The 22,071-nt window shown below is 47.1% G+C and overlaps 1 protein-coding gene across 4 annotated transcripts in view; it reads right to left on the reverse strand.

The window, feature by feature from the left end:
- Positions 1 to 56: 56 nt before the first annotated feature.
- HIPK2 (homeodomain interacting protein kinase 2) overlaps positions 57 to 22,071 on the reverse strand; it is a 133,804-nt gene continuing 111,789 nt past the window's right edge. For all 4 annotated transcript variants that reach the window (XM_050896496.1, XM_050896481.1, XM_050896490.1 and 1 more), the window contains exons 10-15: positions 17,947 to 18,089; positions 17,393 to 17,572; positions 14,470 to 14,751; positions 4,209 to 4,456; positions 3,038 to 3,198; positions 57 to 1,267 (exon numbers count right to left, since the gene is read on the reverse strand). In XM_050896496.1, coding sequence (XP_050752453.1) covers positions 800 to 1,267; positions 3,038 to 3,198; positions 4,209 to 4,456; positions 14,470 to 14,751; positions 17,393 to 17,572; positions 17,947 to 18,089 — 1,482 coding nt within the window. In that variant the 3' untranslated portion in view covers positions 57 to 799. The remainder of the gene's footprint in view (positions 1,268 to 3,037; positions 3,199 to 4,208; positions 4,457 to 14,469; positions 14,752 to 17,392; positions 17,573 to 17,946; positions 18,090 to 22,071) is intronic.

Consider the following 22,071-nt stretch of genomic DNA (forward strand, 5'->3'; position numbering starts at 1 on the left):
GGAAAATTTCCAAATAAAATAAAATGCAACTGAAATCCAACATACATTATTAGAGATCTCGTTTAGGAATAGCATTTCTCAAGGATTTATCCAGTGTGTTCAAGGAAAGGGAGAAACATCCCCATTGCTTCTGTTCTCGACCAGTGCTGCGTGGCCTGTTTTGCCCAGGTGTGTTTAACAGTAACAGTGCTAGATCCGAATTTTGAGCACTGGGACAACATTTTCTCCTCCTCCCTCAGCCTCCCTTACCCACTTTCTATTTCCAGAAAAGAACCCCAAAACCTTTTGTACGCTTTGGGATACAAAGACCACTGCAAAGATGGGGTATAAACCCTTTGAAATGCTGGATAAATCCCTAATCCATATACCTATTGGATTAAAAACCTAATGGATTTCATTTTAGGTGTTCTGAACAACAAATTTCTAAATGTAGCTCGCTATTGGATGAAAATAACCTTTAAAAGTTTGTTGGTGAAGTTCTTCAAAAGACAGGACCCGCTGGAGGGTCCTTCTGCTTCTCTCTCTCTCTCTAGTTTGGTGCAGAATGGTTGTTTTTTGTGGTTTGTTTTATTTTTTTTCTGTTCTTTTTTTCCATTTTCTTTTTTTTTTTTTTTTAAATAAAAAGTGTAGAATTGGTTCTCCTCCTTCTTTCCTCTTTTTCATTTCTTCCTTAAAGTCTCCTTCGTTCAAGTTTCACGTGAGCCTCCCATTGCATTGTTAGTTTGTCATGTTCTTCAGTACAAAAGCGGCCGCCTCACTCCCCTGGGATGGGTGCGTCTCTCGCTCCTTATTCCAGTGTTTAGATGTAAGGGTACTGGTTGACCTTGGTGGGGCTCAGTGGGTATCCAGTGTAGACTGTGGAGGCTGGAGAAGCACTGATATAGGTCTGATGGGCAAACTGAGCCTGGTACTGACTCGGGTGGATGGTGGGTGAGGGCAGAACCCGCGGGCCCATGCTGACAGGGACCTGGTGGACGATGCTGGCAGGGTAGGTGGTGTGCTGCACGGCGTGCCGCGCAGACCCTTGGGAGGCCACCAGGTGCGCGACGGTGCCCGTGGAGCCCAGGGCGGCAGGGGCGGTGTATGTGTAGAGGTGGGGTTGGGTGGGCAGGTGAGCAGCGGCAGCCGCAGCCAAGTGAGGATGAACTGTACCATGGCTGGGACTATTGTGCGGGAAAGAGTACGGGGCCTGAGCTATCGTTGGAGTGATGTAGGCTTGCTGTCTCCGGTGACTCCCTGTGCGATCGGTCGTGATGTGCTGCTGGGCCTGGATAAAGACAGCAACAGTGATAAGTGGTTACAAGACAAGAGACGGCTCATTACCTCCTTAGTGGTGCCTGGGAGCCTCCCTGCGACACCAGGACGGCCTCAGGAAAGTCCCTTGTGCTCCTCCTGACACCCTCAGCATCACCACAGTCTTCCCTTGGAAACGGGTGACAGCAAAGGGTCCCTCCCAAGCCTAGGAAGATCCTGTAGTTTCATACATTCACCAAAATGGCCCCCAAAAGGACAACAGAGTCCCCCAGTTTGAGCCACGACCTGCTGGCACAGCTACCATAAAGACCCAACCTTGGATGCTCGGCTCCTAAGAACATCTTCCACAAGTCCACTTGCTCATACAACACACACGGCTTTTGTTAGTGAACTCTCTGCTGACGAAATGTGGTGCGCTGATAGCTCAGGGGAATGAAGTTGCCTAACTATGCCTGGAACAGGCAATTTATTTTTGCTCAGTTTGGGTCTTTGCGGTTATCATTTCCTCGGTTAGTAAACACAGCTACTTTATTTTTTAAAGATAAAACCCTCGGCTCCATCAGATCCTGCAGGTGCCTGGTACCCTCATGTAATCAGCTATAATTACTTGAGCACAGGCAACTTCTTGCAGTGGAACAGGAGCAATGTACTTTTTCAGGGATTTTCTAAGTTGTTTTTTTGCATGGCACAATAATGTCAGGGAGTTTTCCCAGTCAGTTGTAGTCAGAGTATTAAATAACCAATAAAGCAGGAATTAGAAGGCAAGAAGGGCAACGCTCCATGTTATTTCCTTCTATTCTTCCAAGCCCTCTCATCCTCTTTGTAAGCACTCCCTGTGCTGTCATTGTGGTCTGAAATGCGGCAGCCACACTCCTCCCCCACTCTTGGAAACAGCATCTCGCCCACTTCCTCCATTTTCACTCACTTTTATTTCAAGTTTGTTTAAATTTTTAAATTTCAACTACATTTTGAGGAGGAGGGGACATTCTTCTCCCCCAAATTATTTTTTTTTAAAAAAACCAGTTCTGCTTATATCCAGCTCTGGATGCAAACCAGCACTGTCCTCTGAGCCCTCCAGACTTTCTCCTCTTGAAACATTGGTAACTGTGCTGCAACTTCGCTACTCTCATTACCTCAGGGAAGAGAGAGGCCCCAGGTGCAGTACGTGAAAAGGGCATTATTTACTGAAGCTCCTGGGGAGCTCCCTGGGTGTTTTGATCACAGACTATGAAACATCTTGAGAACTGCATGCTGCCAAGTAACGGGATTTGCCCAGACCTCAGCCCAGGTTTATCATGGGATGGATCAAACTCATTACACGAGGTCATGTATATGCACAGAGGCTCTGCTTTGCCTTGTCACATCTGATGGGGACTTCTCTCCCAATCCCGCAGCTGGGCTGATGCACTCCCTTCACTTGGAAGGTACTCTCCCCGTGGTCACCTAGAGCTAAGGAGAATTCAGTCCTTCCTACGCGGTCCTGCTCCACTCCTTTGTGTCTGAGCCACTGCACCTTCTCTCTCACATTATTCCCGCTCACACTCTTAGATCATCTGACTTCAAAACACATGGTAAGAGTACCGCCAGCCCGCTGAGGGGTGGGATCTGCACTACCTCCACTGCCTGAGCTGGAAGATCAAGGTCTGCAGTGAAGTTGAAACAGGTCGATCAAACTCGACATGGGGCCCAACTATCATTAGACTGGAACAGGACAGCCCATGCTGGAGGAGCGGTAGGTAACAGCTGGATGACGCACCACCAAAATCTGTCTCGGTTGACTTACCTGACTTAGATTAAGAGGCTGCTGTTGCTGGAAATGTGCTCCTGGTCGCTGCTGCCTATAGGCAACGGCTCCAGACGAGCTCCCTGAAGAGTGACCGCTGGTGGAGGTCACGGTGCTGGAGGACTTGGACTTGTAGGAGGATGAGTGGTGACTGGTGGTGACTGTGCCAGGAAAGGAAACATATTTGTAGCTTACATCACATTCTTTAATTGCTCACCCTACCTTTTCCTCACTGAATCTCCTCCAGAGTGGCTTTTGGGAGGAGACATACAACAGAAGCAGGATAAGAAAACGGTTTCTCTTAATTAACAGAATAGCTCAGCAGTGCTTCATATACATGGCCAGCCTGTTATCCTAGAGGCAGACAAGCAGACCCGATATCTGGACCCAAACCGGGCCCGGAGAAGGCTTTATAGATCCTTCAGAAGTGTGAGAAACTGTTCTGCCAGCAGAACTGTATGATGCAGGTACAAATCCCAAGGAGAGGAAGGAAAGTATAGTGTGCACAGCACAAAAAAGCCCTGGCTTGGCTGACCTCATGGTGAGTAGGAAGGGAGGGAGAAGGAGCTAGTGGGGAGCTCACCCTCTGAGCCTTTGTGTTCGCCAGCAGTGCGTCAAAAGAAAGGACTGCCAAGTAGCTCAAAGCCAATTGCTTCGGGCCAGACTTCCACCATAAGCCCCTTTTCAACACATCGTACTATCTAGCATTGCGGAGGCTCTGGATGAGCAAACCTCATCAGTCCATAATGAAGATCCTGGGGAAACGTTCTTCCCAGAAACGTCAACAAGTTTGGATGAAAATGCACATGTGTTTTCAATCTCTTACCCGTTTTAAAGTAAACCTATGGAAAGGCAAGGCAGCAAAGGTTCACACTTGCATTTGGGAGCCTTTCATGTCAAATGTTGAGCTAAAGGCTGCATTCTGTTCTTGGGTTTGTACAGAAGTAACTGGGACCGACACTTGCCCCCGTGACTCCTGAGTGCACCAGGGCACACAAATAATGCAATATGGCTCCCAAGAACAGATGTGTCACTTGAGAGAAGGGCAGGAGCATGGTTTCTTTGGAAAACAAAACAAACAAACAAACAAAATGAAACCGAACAATGAGATTCTTCCAAGATAAATCATTTATTTCTTACTAATTTTCTTGACGGAAGAGGTGCAATTTACCTGGTGCCAGGCTATCGCACTCTACCAACACCTCACTGGCCTGGGTTTTCAGTGGTGGCACGATGATCGTTCGGGGGTTCCCACTGCAGTGAGTCTCTGGAACCCCTTTGGTGTCGTAGGTGTTCCCGTTATTCTGCCCTGCGCGATGCTGCACGGCGTAAGGGCTGTTGTTGCTGGAGGAATCGGAGTAGGGGGAGTCATGCACGGTGACACAGCTGATGACGTTCTTCCTTTGCTTGGACAAGGTGCTGAAACACAAGCACACAAGTGGAAAGAGTGAACGGGCAATGATCGACTCGGAAGCCACCAGAAGACTCTGCCAGTGGCAGACTAACTCCGTAAAGGCAAAGCACACCCTTGAGTCCTCCGCCAGATAGAGGCTGCTTAAGCCAAATCCCAGGCTTCAAAACTCACTCGTTGCTATTCCAGGAAAGCCTTCATGGAGGTCAAGGAGTGAGTAAGACGTTGTGAATAGATCTTATATTCACACTGCTTAGAATAGCACTGAACCAGACTGCCAGATTTATTTTCAGACTGCTTTTTATGTGTGTAGTAGAAGCCCAGCAGTTATACTATGCTTTGTTGCAAGTCTCACCACCCACACAAAAACGTGGCGGTTTCTCCCAGCCTTCCAGCAATGATTTAATAATAGATGCTACGACTTTTCATGCTTAAATCCCATGAATCTACAAAATACACTCCATTCTATTTACTAATATGGTCCAATGGGCATATATTCTCAATAAGCATTTGAAACTGAGGAATGAATGATGAAAAAGTGAGCAAAGTATGTAATGCTTTTGGTTTTCTTTTCTTTCTCTGAATTAGGCACTGGGTCTCCTGACTCTAGCGTGGATTATCAAGGTCCTGCTGCAGCTAATCTATCTATGACATCAAAAAAGTGATTAGAAAGGAACATCAACACTTCCAAGATTAGTGCTAGAAGTTCATTAGACTAGACTGCACGAGTACGATTGGGATTTGCTCCGCTATTGTGTCTAATTATTCCTGATGGTTTCTCCTTCCTGTTATGAGCTTGTTTAGGGAGAAAAAGAGAGAGCGAGAAAGAGGAGGGAGGAAGGGGGATGGTGAAGATTTGCTTAAATGGCTCACATCCTTGACAGTGCACAGACCTTGACTACAGAAAATAGCTGCTATGTTTCACTGATTGCATTATGTTGTTATGGCAACTGAAGTTTTTAAAATGATGAAAAGAAATGGATAGCACATAAAAAGCTAAGTAATTAGGCTTAATGATGGAAACAGCCCCAACAGGAACAGAAATGCCATGGAGAAAAAGGAATCCATCTCTTAACTTCTTGAGTGTGCACTTTAAAAAGAGAGAGATCCCTTTCCCATGGAGTCTCCTCTCCGTTCTCTCACTCTGGCCGATCCAGTCCAGGGAACAGCTGATTAATCCGGTCTTAGTCTGTGATGGAGCCGTTTGTTCCCTAGTCTCAGCATCGCCTCTCACCCAGGGAAAGGTGGAACAGATACTGAGAACAGTTTCCTTCCAAGGACATTGTTTGCCTTATTTATTTTTCACAGTGCTAAAGGAGCACTGGTGGGTTCCCTTCAACTTGTCTGTCCCAAAGCCTCTCCGTCAGCATTCACAAACTGCAACTCACCACCTCGCTCCCAAGACTTGTAACTGACAAGCTATCATTTTCTCCATTAAAGAACGCCTTGGGGTGCTGCATTCACAAACAAGTTACCATCACACAGACTCTCCCTGGGCTATCATCACAGGATCCTGGTGTGCCCCGAAGAGGACACAAGACGATGTTGTTCTATGCACAGTGAAAAATATGTCTCGAGAGGCCCCTGCTATCCTAAAGCATTGACACTTGAAACAGGGCAGATGACAGAGAGGAGGGAAATCTATTGCACAGCGATCTGGAAGCTGAAAGCAATCCTTACAGGGGCAGGGATCTTTTCAACAGGGAAGGTGTACGACAGTGAACCCTCGTATTCTGGCTTTCCACAAGGAGCTGGAGAGCACTGGATTAGAAATGGAAAGAGCAACAGCATATCTTAGATGGACAACTACTGTATGTGAAGAAAGACGTAGCAGTTTGGATATGGTGCTACGAAAGAAGAATATTAAGCCAATAAAAATGACGAATATTGCATCAATATTCCTCTCTCCTTCAGTAGAAATGCCTGTAATCACACATTTATGAGTATCCACACTGCTTGCCCTTTGCAGCTACCCTTGGCTGCCAGTTGGGAAGAGATATATATTCTCTACCTCTGACAGTTATTACATTTTATAAAGAAAAATCAAGTCACTAAAGGGTTTTCTGACAACTAATAAGGTCTAGCTATTCTTTTACAGTCCCTTCCTTACATAAGCGGCTGAGCTGCTGAACTGGAAATACTTGCTCTCAGCTGACACTTGACATGGGAAGGCTGAGCTGTAGAACTGGAAGGGTATTTTTCTGTGTAATCTGTGCTATTTATTGTTTTAGAATGGGCATATTTTTCACCGATTTGATTGAGGGCTTGTCAAAGCAGGGACATGAGCAGCCCTCTCCTTCAAAGTGTTATAGCTCCATGGTTACAGTAAGAAAATCAAGTAGATCTGTTTGGTTAAACAAGTGACTCCAAACCCAAATCTTTCCAGAGAAAGGGACCGTAGCAGGATATTAAACTCATTTCATGGATGGGAAACTGAAAAGGACCAGAGCTATGGTCCTGCCAGGCCCTACACAAGTGCTCAGCACTACCAATATGTGTCATCCACCAAAGTCAGCTGGACTATTCCAGTAACAGAGCTAAAGCACATGGGTAAATATTTGCAGGATTAGGGCCCATGTGATTAGCCTCTCGATTCAGCATGCTGCATCATTTCAAGCGCACGAGGAGCCCCCTCAAAAGCAGCTGGATTTTTGTCTTTAGGAAAGGTAACGACTGCAGTTAATGTTAGAGCAGGCAGAGAAGCCAGTCGGGACTATTCACACACGCCCAGAGCTCGGCACCTGCTGTACCATAGCCCGCCCCAGAGATTAAGGGTGGGAATTTCAAAAGCATCAAAGGCCCAACTCATGCTGAAAATCCGTTGATTCACAGGCTTAAAGATACACATTAAGCCGAAACGGGGGCTTTTGAAAATTCAACCCAGAAGAGCTAGCGCTCCCCCTTCTCAAAGCCTTCTTGCTAGCCAGCAACTGTCCTCCTTCCAGCTCCCTCTGAGGACTCAGCTGCTCTCTCCACCTCACAGTACTGCAGGAGTTATCTGTGTGAGGTCCAGGCTGATGTATCGCCTTCCCTGCTCACAAACTATCAGGACTGAGAGCTTTTACCTGTTGACACAGCACTTGCCTACTCAGCAAGCTTACTGTATTCCTATAACTCAGCCACAGCTTTTGGGGATGTTTGTGCTTACACAGAAAAATACTATTAAAAGTCTTGCCCCCTTCCTATTAAGCTCGCTCCAAGCCTGGTAATTACTTTCCCTCCTACAAGCACAGTAGCAGCAGCATACGTGATTTAGTAGTGTTGAGAGTCGGCATGTGTTCTTGGTCAGCTTGTGTGCCTGCCTGCATTATGTGGGTAGGTGTATTTTAATTCTCCAGAGGGGGGGGGGGGGGGGGGGGGGAGATTATCGAAGTGGCATCAAATCCATCTACACAGACTGAAAAGCAATAAGCTGGGAAAGCTTTTTAACCCTTACTGGCTGGAGCTGCGTCCTCCCTTTCAGAACAGCAGCTGGAAAAATATGCATTGCTTTGTAAGTTTACTATTAGTTTATGAGTGGTAGCCCGTTCCCACCTGGTCCCAAAGAGCTTGTTCTCAAACTTGGACACAAAACAATTCATGTCTGTCCAATGTGCAGACACAGAGCAGGACTGTGGCTTCAAACATGCAGAAGCAGGTCTTGGAGACAGCTCTCTAACATATACCACCCTCGTGAGTGCACAGCAGAGAGATGGACGTGGGTCCCTATTCCCCACAGCAAGGAAAGATCTCAAGGAAAAGTCTGATAGAGGAAAGAGAAGACAGTTTGTGCACTTGGCATTGGGCAAGAAACTAAGGTAGGCATCTGAGATACTGTCAATGGAAAGGTGACAAAGGCAGATGTTGAGAACGAAAAGTGAGAGGAAATTAAGGAAAAGAAGATGCTGAATTACATGTTAAAACAATGCTGAAACCACCTAAATAGCCAAGGCCAAGGACAGGGACAACAGCTCTTGTAACAATGCAACTTGAAATGATTTCTACTTGCTGAAGGCCCAGCCCAAAAGCTCGGTATGTGATAGCATCGCATGAACAGGACCTTTTTTCCCTGAATATCTTGAGTTACACCAGAATCCCAGAAAAAGCAAATGGTGTCTAGTGGGGAAAATTCTTCAGCGTGCAGTTCACCCAAAGAGATACAAACCTTTCAGTGTGGCTGCCACTATAGCAACAGAGGCTTTCAGCTCTCAAGGTCACCAACATGGCCTTCTAGTTTGGGGGAAGAAGGCAGCCATCGCACAACTGTGCCTTTGAACTGGTATGCATATACACCATGGCATGTTAGCTTTATATCACATCACAAAAATTCTGTTCCAGGTCTCTGAAAACTTAATAACATGCAACCTTTTCAGTTTGCTGCTTCAGAATAATCCACGTATTCTAGGGAAGTACAGATTCAGCCAACAAAAACTCACACTACAACTGCAATCGTTCTCTTCATGTTGAAATCTTATGCCATGCATAGCTCAGCATTGAGAACATGCCCCTCTCTCTTCGGCTCAACCTCCATCCCGACCTGTTAATCTGCTCTCACCTTCTTTGTGAATTTGTGATGGTAAGAAATATTTATCAAGTACTACACTCAGGCCATTTTATTAGGCTACACAGCACGTGCTGTAGCTATTTAAGTCATATATACTGAATTGCTTAGCAGGTTGTAAAGGTCCTGCTGCTGAAGGTTTGCTGAGAGAGCTACTGTCTATCTCTGTTATTTTAAGTATTAGTTGCATGTTGGTGTGTCTTCTGGAGATGGAAGGCAGCAAGCTTTTTACCAAATGACTGTGGTTAGTCAATGTATCGCTATGCAGAGTCAGTGCATTACTATGCACAGCATAACATAGCCACAATAGGCTAGATGTCAAAAGAGAATTACAAATGGTATTTTGACCCTCGCACATGCACATCAGTAAGTTGGCAAAAACACCTGGCTTGTGCCTGCCAACAATTTCTCTGCGTAAGGGGAATTAAAGTCCTCTGAAGTGGGCTCCACCACCATTGCACTACGATGTGAATAAGGAGAATAACAACTTGCATCAGCTTATGCTCCATTATAAAGGTGAGACTCACACAGAGGCTTCCCTGTATAGTTTACCATCTTAACAGAAAGGGAAAAAAACCAACCCTGAAAGAATTCTGTGCCAGTGAAGATGGCCAATGAGGCAGTTACTCAGAATGCCGACGCGACAACTGCAGTCAGTCTTTCTTGCCCAGGAAGACAGGGATTACTGTGAGGATCCCACAGAAAACAAAGCTGGAGAGGTGTTACGTACGATACCAGCGCAGACAGAGCAGGCAGTGGGGAAGTGAGGGGCTCTCCTGCCTCTTTGGGGTGGAAGCACCCTCAAAACCACCCACCTCAAGGCCATCATCGTATTGTTTCAAGAAGAGTCATGTTTTCCTTGGCTGCTGCACTCATTGCTTGGATGGGAAGTCACGTAGACACGTCACAACAGCCACCTCCACTGCCCTTTCCTTCCACCCCTTCCTCCTGCCACGCTCTGCGATGCGTCCCTTGGCAGGACGTGGAAATACCCCTCGCTGCACCACCAGCGCAGCCCGGCGCACCCCTCCTGCAGGACCACGTGTGCTCCCCCTCCCTCCCAGACACAATTCCAGGGTGCACTTGTGCCTCTCTGCTCTGTGTTTAAGTTGTTGCTTTATTTTTCTCCACTTCTAAGCTTCAGAAATATTTAATCAAGGGAGGATTTACATTTAAACCGCTGCATCATGTGAAGTTGCATACTGGGGAGTACTTAACCCCTACTACTTGCTACTTGCTGAATATGTGCTCTGATTACAGCAACTGCAGTTGCACTGTCGGTCTGTCTGTCTGCTTGACTTTCTTGCAAGAGCAAGTAGAGAAACTTAAGATGAATAAATTTATAAGAAAAATATCAAGTCTACTCTCTGTTTTTACTCTCTTCAGTGCTTTACAGGTAATGGTTAGACCTAAATTCTTCTTTCCAGAATAAATAACAGGGTATTATCTTACAGCACAGCAGTAAACACCTCTTTGGTCTATAAAGTCTCTTTGTAAAGGATGCTGAACTGAGAGTCTAGAAATTCACTGGTGATAAACAAACAGGGTGACAAAATTGTTTCTGTTCATATAATGCTTTTTATAAGCAATTTTTTTTTCTGCTGTTCCACAGGACAAAATGTCACATGCAAAACTTCGTGGGCATCAGAAACCAGGTAAAAACAATTTCATTCAGTAAAAGTGTTCCCTTTTTATTTTGACCATTTCAATTTTTTTCCTATTATTTGCTTACATTTTGAAAGAAATAACCCCCTCCATTAAACCAGAAAAGAGAAGTCTTCCCGTTAATTAGTTAATCCCAGTCAAAATTTTTTGCAGTTTTGAAGCTTCCCCAGATTTCACTGTGTTGGGGATATTACTAGAAAAATCTCAACGTAGGCTGCAAAAAGCCTTGGTTTTGACAAACTGACTTTTTAAATCAGGAATTTGCCCCCTGAAAATCTCTGACCATTTCTCTGAGGACGGTCCCTGGCAAACTGTACCTGAGATCCCTCCTCTGTGACTTTGCCCCAGGCACGGGGCTGGGGCCCAGTAGATGGCCCCCTTTGACAAGGCTCCGTCGAGCAGGTCCTCCAGAGCCCACCTCGCACCACCTCCCCAGCACCTTTACCCAACAGGAGGCCAACATTTTCAGATGACTATTGATTTTAAAAAGATTACACCAAGCTACACTCATCAACAGTGCAAAACACATGTGAGCAAAGAACGAGCAACGTGCTGGCCTGCCTGCCTAGTCAGCTGGTCGTTCATAAACATCCTACTTGAACATCTGCGCTTGTCATTAGGAAAAGGAAAATTCTGCCCATATCACACCGAATTCTTCAGATTTTTCTTTCGCCAAGAAAAAATTTGCATCCCCTGTACACGAAAAGCTCTCTCTGCTGCTCTGGTATTACAGAGAAGCTTTTCTGTCGGAGTAAATCCAAGCTGTAGGGCTCCTTTACTGCATCAGCAGTATCATATTTTATCAGCATTACCAGTCCTTCTTAAACTGAGACTTACGAACTCTTACATCGTCGAAGGATCTACTGCTTCTCACAACCACAGGTAGCTCTCATCTCTCTTTGCTGAGCAATCAATAAAATAAACATTTTTCGTCTCATGGACCAAAGAGAAATTTCTAACCCCATAGGAAATAAGAGAAGGAAGTGCTGCAGCAAATTCAGGAGCTGATCCAACGTCAGTGAAGTTAATGCAAAGATACCATTGCTATCAATAAGATGGGATCAGGCAATTAACTTTGATCTGTCAAGTGCCATATGATTTCTGTATTCTAATCTAGAAAAAGCTAATATTGTTAGGGTGTGACCAATAGCATGTTTCAAGTTATTCCTTATTTTTCACCCCCACACCACAGCTATTGCCCAATAGAGTAATATTTGCATAAATATGGGTGAGACAATGCATTCTTTGCACGGTTTCATTTTCGACTCGGGTCCTGAACATTTGGGCACCGATTACATTAAAGCACATACTTCACTGTCACTCCCATTTTTCTTGGAGCCAAAAAAATAGGCAAGTGAGAAAACTTGGAGGTACTTTCCTAAATGTGACGCACTTTCAATGAGAAAGACCTCAACTTTGGCAGGGGCAGAGTTCATGGGCATTAAATGCTGATACAGCTTCCTTGACTGGAAGCTACACTCTTACTGCAGCTGAGAATCTGGTCTTAGATCTGCCCAGGTCAAAAGGCACTGAGCGAGTTGATTTCACTCTCCTGGAGACTTTAACCAAAATTTCTCATTCTGGACATGCTGTTTTCTGTCTGTGTCTCCACCTCAAATTCTCCACTCACTCTGGTTACATCTGCACAGGCAATTTAACTCACTCTGGAATTCCAAAAGATGCCTGAGAACAGCCCTTGTCCATGCACAATGTCTCTACATGGCTCAGAAATTAAATCTAGCTCTTAAGCTTTGGCCTTCCAGGAATGCTGGTACCCTGGCACTCTGTATAGATATGCCATATGGATACAAAAAGTAGCCAGGGATCTGATCCCAGGCAGCAACGTGTCCTGAATATGCTTTAGTCATATCAAAGTCAGTTTGTTTATGTAAGTCTGGCTCCTGGGACTACTTTCCTAACCCCTCGGCAGACCTTGCCTGAATATTTAAATACCCCAAACTCCCAACTTGATTTCTAGACATTTTCCAGAACTTTGTTCTGTCTGTCTCCCTGGAGAGGTGCCGAGTGAAGAAACTGGTCAGATGGCAGCAAAGTTGAAGCAAAGGAGACAACCATTAGCTGAAGTGGCCGCAAGATCCCAGCTCTTCCCTCCCCTCCCCTCTGGACCCAAGATGATACCCAGAAGGTAAGTATTTGCACATAATTTCCCAAAGCCTGGGATCAGCGCCCTGGGTAAACATGCTTGCAAATAGCTCCCATGACCCTTGAGATACCTGCCCTCTTCATGCTGCCCCACCTCACAACCTTAGTTTTCAGCATCTCTCTTGTCTTGCCCTTCCTTTCCCATAAGAGCCCTGGAAGTGGGAGCGCCTTATTTATAGCCCACCTGACTTCCACGCTGACCTTCATTCAACTCTTTCTGGAAACACGCTTTCTTCTCCCTACCAAACTAAGAAATACTGTAGCAATTTTTTTATTTTGTTGTTGGGTTTTTTTAAGTGAAATATGTTACGCTGTCCTGTGATCAATTCCCCACAATAACCATTGCGTTTGTGGCAAGCCTGAATTTGAGAGGCACTGAGCTCTTGCTGCTCGATGGAGTTCACTGGTAGGGAGAAGGGGAATGGGAAGCGGTGGTGGCTGTCGGGAGGCAGGTTGAAATTGCAGCCTGGATGCCTGAATCATATGGCTCCTTTTAACAGATTTTTAGCTCCTTGAGGACAAATGCATCTCATCTGTTCTGTGCACATTTGCAGTGCTCCACTTATCACCACAGCGCAGAGATGCAGAGATATAGATAGATATCTCCAGTGATTAAAGGAAAATCTGCCATGGAGCATGTTCTAAATAAATAAAAAAATTAATTCTCTCTCGACAATACTGGAGGGATAAGGTTAATAAATTCCTAGCTCAGTTACCAACATAAAGATGGTATAATTATTCAGCTGTTTGCAAGGCTACTTCTCTACAACTTATAAAGCAGAGCAATGTCTTGTGACTGGCATCAGATGGGAAATCTAGAGTGCTTGCACGTGATGAAAGGTGCTGAAAAGACAGTCCTGGAAAATTAAGTCCTCTCGCATCCACACTAGATGATCAGTAGTGGCAGCAGTCCTGGGCCACACTGTTCACTCGGGTGAGTTAATTCTCTGAGGAGCAAACTCAGTCACCACGGTCTTTATAGTCTTATCTATGCCTCTCTGCAGAGTCAGTCAAAAAGCAATCAGTTTGTGCCACTTTTTACAATAGTTCAGGGATGTTTTGGCAACACAATCAGAACTGAGCAAATCTCTTGCAATGTATTTACCATTATTGAGTGTTTATGACACAACGACTAACTTTTTCAGGACCTTTTTACAGAAAATAGCACATATAGAAGGTGTCATTTAATGCTCTTTACAGATGCCTGGATCATTTAGAAAGAGAAAAGGCAATTTTAAGCTAGCTTCCTTCCAAGCCCTTCTTTTTGTCTTTCTTTGTTTTAAACAGCTATCTGACTTAAAGAGGCTCATCACCATAGGATCTCTAAAGTCTCCTTTCAACAGTTCTGTGAGATAGAGAAAACTATTATTTCCTCTTACAGATGAGAGACTATGGCACAGAGAGACTGCTACACTTCTCCAAGGTCACACAGCAAATGTACAGCACGGTAGGGAACATCACCTAAGTCTGTGGAGTCCTCAGCTAGTATTTTAGCCTTCCCATCATCTTTCCTCTCCAATGAAGACGACCTGGGTGCTGAGACCCAACTGTAGCTCCTGGGACCCTACAGCAACTCCTGGGATGCTCCAGCACTTCTCTGCCTCTGTCTCTCTCTCTCCTGCACACAGAGAAGAGCAGAGAGCCGCTGCTCACCTGGTGGGTGCATGCTTCTGCTCCTCCTCTTCATCTGTGTCGCTGCTGATAGTGATGACACTCACTGCGGGGCTAGGGGTGTCGGGAATGATTATCGTCTGCCGCTGCCGCTCCCGCGTGGTGCTGGTCGCCACATCGCCCCAGCCGCACGTGACGGAGGTGCTGCAGGCAGGGCTGTTGTGCACCATGGCACAGCGGGGAGGCGTGTTTTCCTTCACTCGTTTCGACCGCTGAGGCGAGCTGATGGATTGAGAGGATGAAACTTCATAGGTGGACGCATTTCTGGAAATGGGAAAGGTTGTTAGTTGGTTAAAACTTGGTTTGCTTAGGTTGCCCGTCGCCATGGCTTTTGATTCCTGGTCTCTGATTCAGTGGCACTGATTTATGGAGTCTAGGAAAATTGCAAAATTGGCATAGTCACCTCTTCAAAGGACAGAGTGCCTCACATGACTTATTCATATAATTGGCCGAAAGTAGTTTCTTTTAATAAAAAATTCAATTTTGTTTTCCCTAGAAATTTCCAAATGAGAATGCTGCCTCCCAGGAGTTTGAGCTGGGAGGTAGAGGCTAGTCACACAGCCCAGACATACAAAACACAGGCAGGCACAGTATGGCTGTCGCAGAAGGAAGAAGAACCCAAATGATAATCCATTTCTCCTGTATCCTGCATGGATGCATCATGACCAGATATTTTTTGGCCAGAAAAAGCTAAAGGTAAAATTAGAATTTGTTGTGGAAAACAACAATCATTTATCAGGAAAACTGCTTTTCTTAGCTGAAAATTTAATTTTCTATTTAAGAATCTTTTCAATGAACATCTCCTGCCCAATGCTTCATCCTCTAGGATAGTGGAGTCCCATGGATGAGAGCACGCAGATGGAAGGACATATACTCAGTTTCATTTTATTCCCACGTGAGGCAGCAGATACAGAATATATAAATCAGAAGAAAAGAACAATCTTTTTATTATGCAGTAGAAAAACATTCTCAAGTCCTGTTTTTTTCCCCAGTCTTCTTACTTCAGCTTCCCTGCCTGACAGTTGGAAAGGGCCCACTTGGATCAGGGATCTGAACACAGAACCTGTCCACCAAACAGTGCAGCACAGGTCTGCAGATGGGAATATTTAGCAAAGCATGCTGACTAAAGCCCATTTCACTCATTTCCCACATTTTCTTTCTTCCTTGTATTTCTTCTGCCTATTGCAGAATATTTGCAGATGAAAAAAACAAAGTTCTGGTTTTGTTCTACAGCGGGTCCTGGGCTGCATGTTCAGCTTGGCCTGAAAGCTAACAAAAGGAATAGGTGGCATCCATCAAAAGGAAGTCACTCTGGACGTATCGCACTGTACCAACTTACACAGGGTCTTTTGCATAACAAATGGCTGCACAGTAGTATTTGCAGTGCTTTTTGAATACCAATGAGCAGCGTGGAGTACCCTCCTCTCCAAAGGAGCACGTTCCTCATTTGGCTACAAAAGCACCACAATTAATATAGCCATAGAAACTCGTTGCTCTGAAAGTGTCCAATTCCTCCTGGACACTGCCACCCTGCCCCTGGAGAAGGAAGGGAGAGGGGAGGCCCTGCACAGGCACACTGGTTGCAACAGGCGCTCTCTTTTGCTGGCTTGCTGGGGCCGTAGCTGCCTCTCCTCTACATTACGAATGGACTAAGACAGCTGGAGCCCACCCAAAGTAAATGCAACATTAGAGAGCAGATAAATGGGAAGGATTTAAATAGTGGCCTCTTAACTAGAGTCAAATTGGTTGTGAACTCAGAGGTCCTCTGGCCCCAGTCCAGTCACCCAGGAAAACCACAAGCTCCTCTGTTTTTGCCACTGCACAAGTGGTGACCCATTTTGGTTCTCTCCTCTGCACTGTTTTGTTTTGGTTTTTTTTAAAGAAATGTGCTAGTTTCACAGCCCAGAGGACTTTCCCCAGAACAGCTGCACATACATCTTAAACCGCCTTGTCCTCTAGGCAAGATTACAGTGCTGTGACAGGCACTGCAATCATCCTACTGTCTGAGTTGTGCCACATAACATAGTATGAACCAAAACCCAGTCTCCTCCTTGCAGAGCCAAATGATCCTACCGAGAGTTGATAGATTTAGGTGTCTAAGGACTGCCCCTGTATGAGATGTCCTTATAAAATGCTCCCTGGTTTATGCTGCCATGATTATAAAAAGGCCAGTGCGGGTATCTGTTGCTGGTGTGTACTGTTGAAGATAGGGGCCAACCACGTATATTAGGAGCTAGAGAGCTTGAAGGTGGCCTAAAGCCACCCCAGTCCTCCACTCCACATGGCATTAAAGCTCAGAAGACAGGTCATCATCCCATTGCTTTTGAAAGGGCAGATCTTGTGTGCACACATCAGGCACATGTTCCTGAAGATGGGTTCCCATGGAGGTGCACCACCCTGTGGAAATGCAGACACTGCACCAAAGGAGTGCTTCTTCGAGATGATGTGGGAAGACAAGGTGTGGCAACTGGGCATTGCACCACACTGACCTGAGAATATAGTTACATTTTTAATTACGGTGACTAAAAGGTCTCAGGTAATCACAGCAGCATAACAAGCTGTAAGAACAGGGCCTGAGTCTCCCATCCTGCATCCCCTCCAGCCACTAACTCCCGCACAAAATGATGCTCGCTGGGTATAAAATGCGCCTGACTACCTCTTACCCGCTGCGCTCCTGACCTGGGTACGGAAGAGGTGAAGCAGCAAAGAGCCCAGTCACAAAAAGCGTGATCTAACCACTCGTGGGCCGTGGAATAAACTTTATATTTTGCCCCACAGATGTCAGTGAATACCACCCTCGTCAGCACGCTTGCATTGCAGGCCTGCATTCACAACAACCCAAATACGGACTCCTGCCTCACCGACGCCTCGACCAACGCCAGTGCCGGGAGCCGTGCACACTCACCGGGGCGCCGACTGGTGCTGCTTACTCTTCCTGGTGGAGGTGGCGGCGGCGGGCGGCTGGCGCATGACGTGAGCAACACCCACGTTGACGGGCTGGGCTGCGGGGAGAGTCACATGGCTAGCTAACAGCGCGGGCTGCTGCATGATGGGGTTATAATGGCTGCCGTGAGCGTGGGTGTTTCTGCAAAGTGGGGAGACAGGCACACGTTTAAAATGCAACCGGCGGCTCTTCAGCAGGCTTTTTCACAGGCTCCCACCACCGTCACCGAGGCACCCTCCTCCAGGGCCCATTGGGGTCCCAGTCCCCCCAGGAAGGAGCGTTCCCCGCAGGGAACTGACTGAAGGGAGTGGCACGGGCACGGCACTCCACTTCAAAGACAGGGAATGGAGAAGCTGCCTGTAACTCTCAAACAGGGGGTCGCAGAGTGCAGCCTCTGCCCTTCTCCCCCCGGCTCTGCAGCCTCGTGAGACCCCATCCCTCCCACCCTGGCTCTTCTCATGCCTCCTCTAGCACCAGTGGACACTTCAGGGAGCCTCCAAGTGCCTCCAGTTTACCTCCAGTCTGCCAGCGGTTGGGTGCCTGCCATGGACTCGGGGATGACGGTCGCATGCTGGACAGAAGTGTGGGTGGCCACCCCAGTCAGCTGCTGCCAGGCGGGAGGGAGCAGGATCTGCTGAGTGCCACTGGGCCACGCTTGCTGTCAGACAGAGGGAAAACAACTTCTTAACAAAAGGCACCATACACCGAGCGTGAGTTGTGGTTCACGTTCAGCTGGGGCTCCTAATAATGATCATGGTCATACTACCTAGCTCTTACCACTTTTCAGTCATAGATGACAAATACTGTTAGGAAACCACAGTAAAAGCAGTAAAAGTTATCAATACAGAGAGCGCGAAGAAGTGGAAAAAGAATCCCTGCCGTCCAAAGCAGCAGCTGTGTTTTAGGTTAAATGGGAATGGGAGGGATCGAAACTGGTCGGCATTTCAACCCAAACATCAAACTCTTTAGCACCTTTTAATTTTGACTCTCTAGATCGGCTGGGCACTATGGTCCCATTGTTATTTTCCCCCTCCTACAGCCAATTTTCCTTTCCACCCCAACAGGACCTAAAGGACTGCAGGAACTTAAAGGAACTAAAAAGGAGAATGACCTTTTCAAGGATCAGAAAAGAGAACAGGGGGTTGCAAGGCTTTTGCAAGGAGGTAAAAAAGGTGCGTTTGGAGATACCAAAAGGGAATGCGCATCGGTCACCGAGTGCTCCTCAGGAGGAACATGATGCTGCATGGGCCAAGGAGCCCAGTTGCCTGCTTCCAGCTCACCAGGAGCCCCCTGGCCAACGCAGAGCAGAGCCACGCACGGCTACACATCGCGTGCCTGTCCTCTCCGTGTGCTCTCTGGCTTTTTCTGAGCGGGTGCCCCCCTTGCAGGGGTGCAAATCTCTGCCCTGTGAGTTGAGCCATCGCTCTGCTATGCAACCATCCCTCCAGCTGCGCTGCCACAGGCATGACTCAGGTCGTCCTGCTCCAGTGACTCCACACACGAGTCAGATGATTCGTTTTTTTGACTTGGGAAACTTTCTTTGCTATGTGCTGCCTGAAGGCAGCTTCAGCAGCTTCTCACTGCCTGGGCTGGGGAATGCAGGGGTACCGGCTATGGCCTTCCTTAGTCCCAACTGGCAGTACTATATTGGACCCGTGTCGTGTTATCTCACAGTTTTAAGGAGGCTAAATTTTAGAGGGGAGGCCTCTTCCAGGCATGCATTTGTCCGCATCTCCATCCTCACAAGAATCCTGTTAACTGTCCCTGTGATCCCCTCCTATCCCCCAGTAAAAAAAACCAAAACACCCCCCCACCCCCCAAAAAAACCACCTTTTCCCAGTTCTGCTCCAAAGTTTGACTGTCTTGTAATTTTCCATGTTGCTGAGTTAGATGAAAAGGCTGCTACAGTGAGGCCTCTCAGCAACATCTGCAAAGGATGGACAGTCACAGGGCTCCTGAGAGCTCTTCATCTAAGGAGCCACAACCACAGACTGGTGCTGCTTGGAGCAGGTAGGAGGAGGAGGCAAAGACACAAAAAGATCAGGGAGGAAAAAAGCTTTTTTTTTTCTTTTCTTTTTTTCCCCAGCTTTCATTTAAAAGAGGAGACTAAACTACTGTTGCAGTCAGTCCCGGGGTACTACCCGGACTTACTTGCAGAGAAAACTGCTTCCTCCCTCTTCAGGAAGAGAACTGAACAAATCTAAGCTCCTTTCCCGACTGCAGTGCATAAATTTAGATGCAGTGTCAGGGTCCAGGCACAAATTCCTCACTTATTAGGTAAGGACCACTGAATCATTTAATCTGCAGATAAGACTTGTCTAGGCTGATCCACTAGCACAGTGCGCTGTGCTTACACACGGGAGGCTTGTGCCGGCAGCCACAGCCTGCTCTCAGTTATTGCATTACTGTGAAATTGTGCTGCTGTGGCGGGGTGCCGCGCTGGCCCCTGCGCTCGGGAGGTGGTGGGTCCCCCGGTGCGACAGAGCTCCCGCTTCGGATATAGAGCAAGAACGGCTAATGGAGTAAGCGTGTTTGTTCTGAAAGCCGGTGGCCGGACCTCCGTGGGAAGAAGTGTTGTTAGGAAGGAGTTAAAAGGAGAGAAAATCAAGAATTCAGGGCGTTATTCAAGGAGAGGGGACAGTTCTGGGTCACGTCATGGAAGCCTGCCAGAAATCTGTATGGCTTTGTCTCTTTTGAGATCTGAAGCTGCAGAGAGCTATCAGTCAAGACAGGATCAGTCTCCTTTCACTGGTCACTGCGCACACAGTATGTGGAACACACTTGCTTGAGAGGGTGAAAATAGACCCAGAGAAGTTACAAGTAAGTTACTTTTGCCACTGGCTCTGCATCTTGCAGGCTGCTTGCTCTGTCTAGCTCCACGCCACAGGCTGCAGACACACAGCTGCCAGAGATGATGCTCAAGATCCGTCACTGCCTCTGCCCTGGGTCCCTCCACCTCCTGGAACTCCTTCCCCTGTCCCTCCTCTGGGGCTGCTGGTCTTGTACAAATTGCACAGGGAGAGCTGGACGCCGGCTGCGCTGGGATGCAGTAAGGCTTTGCCAGCCACAGCCATACTGATGCGGGCAAGCACAGTGACCTGCGCTGAACGCTGGGCACGGGAGAAAGCTCGACAGCACTACACAGTGCTGGGAGCACAAGGAGCGGCATCATGCCTGATCAGGGGGACAAATAAGGCGGGTGGAAAGACAGAAGTGGGCTCCGGAGGCGCTACGCTCTCTGCCGGGGACAGTCCCTCTAGTAGTTGGAGCAATCGCACAGTCCAGTCTGAAGAGCATTAGATAAGCAGCTGTGCATGAGAGGAATAGCTCTCTGCTGAGAGAGAGACACGCAGCCGCTCAGAGATCAGATGTGACTACAATGCATTACAAAGAAGCTGTGTTTTTCCATTCAGGAAACTGGAATTGGGTACAGATTTGTTTATCAGACCAGCTGCTCAGCCCAAACTGAGTGAGACCCGTGGACACCAGATGCCACCAGCATCAATCAGAGCGCCTTGCCATCAGAGCGGCAGCTAGCATTTCTCATCGCGTGAGACAGACAGATATATCAACAGGCAGACTGCCTCTCTTTTATTAAATAAAAAAAATTAAAAATCTATGCAAGTGAGGAGTGTTTCTCAGAAACAGCTTAAATTCCCTTGTGGAAGTGACAGTGAATAAAAGGTCAGTAGAAAGTATGAGAGGGGCAGCCCATGAAATGGGAGTTCATGTAGCAGGGGCAGCACAGAAATTGGTAGCAAAGCTCTCCTGAACACTCCCCCCTCCCACAGACTGTGTGGTGACCCCAACAAGGCCACCTTGAGAAGAAAGAAGGAGCTGGAGGTCCTGAGATCTTTCAGGATCCTGCTGCCTTTGGGATGCTTCAGACCCGACCCTCACACCTTCAAGCCCCATGTAACAGCACAGCTCAGGAGGCCTGGCAGAATGGCGGGGGCATGCAAAGCTCTGTCACCTCCTTCACCCACTGCCTTGGCTGACTTCTTGCACAAGCAATAGGTGCCCACAACTGTGCCTGCACAGACTGCTTCTTGCTTTGCCATTGTTTTTGTTTCCCCTGCCTCTTAGGCTCTCCTTTCCTACCAAACCAGAGAGGTGGCCCACATAGGTTGTTACGACAGGCTGCAACAGAGATAGGTTCGATGTTTCAGACAGCCCTCTGACAAAGATTCTGCTATTGGGAAGGGGCAGGGCACCTTAGCTAATGGAAATCACACAGGCTGCAAGTTGTGTTTCCATCTGCCTTCACCAGATAAGCGTAACTGGTAGGTGGCAAAGAAAGGCAATTGCACCAACAGTCTTACCCCAGCAATGCAACGCACAGGCATAAACCCGAAGTCTGCTGGCACCTGACTGCGTATGACCGTGCTGGCGTTAATGAAGGCATAGCAGATCAACCAATCCTGAGTCAGAGGCATGCATTTTTGACTTGTAGGTCATCTTTTCCAGGCTGCACAACTTACTAAGTACACTAGGCACTTTTTTTTTTTTGCTGCCAGAAACATGCCTGGTATTGGCAGAGGTACCATGGCACCAGCTGAAAACAAGTCGGGGCAGATTCACTGAAGCCAGCATAAGGAGGAATGAATGGCTCCTCCTTTTTGAGGAGCTGGGGTTCGCCT

The sequence above is a fragment of the Gymnogyps californianus genome, chromosome 1 (assembly GCF_018139145.2).
Source record: "Gymnogyps californianus isolate 813 chromosome 1, ASM1813914v2, whole genome shotgun sequence".
Classification (NCBI taxonomy): Eukaryota; Metazoa; Chordata; class Aves; order Accipitriformes; family Cathartidae; genus Gymnogyps; species Gymnogyps californianus.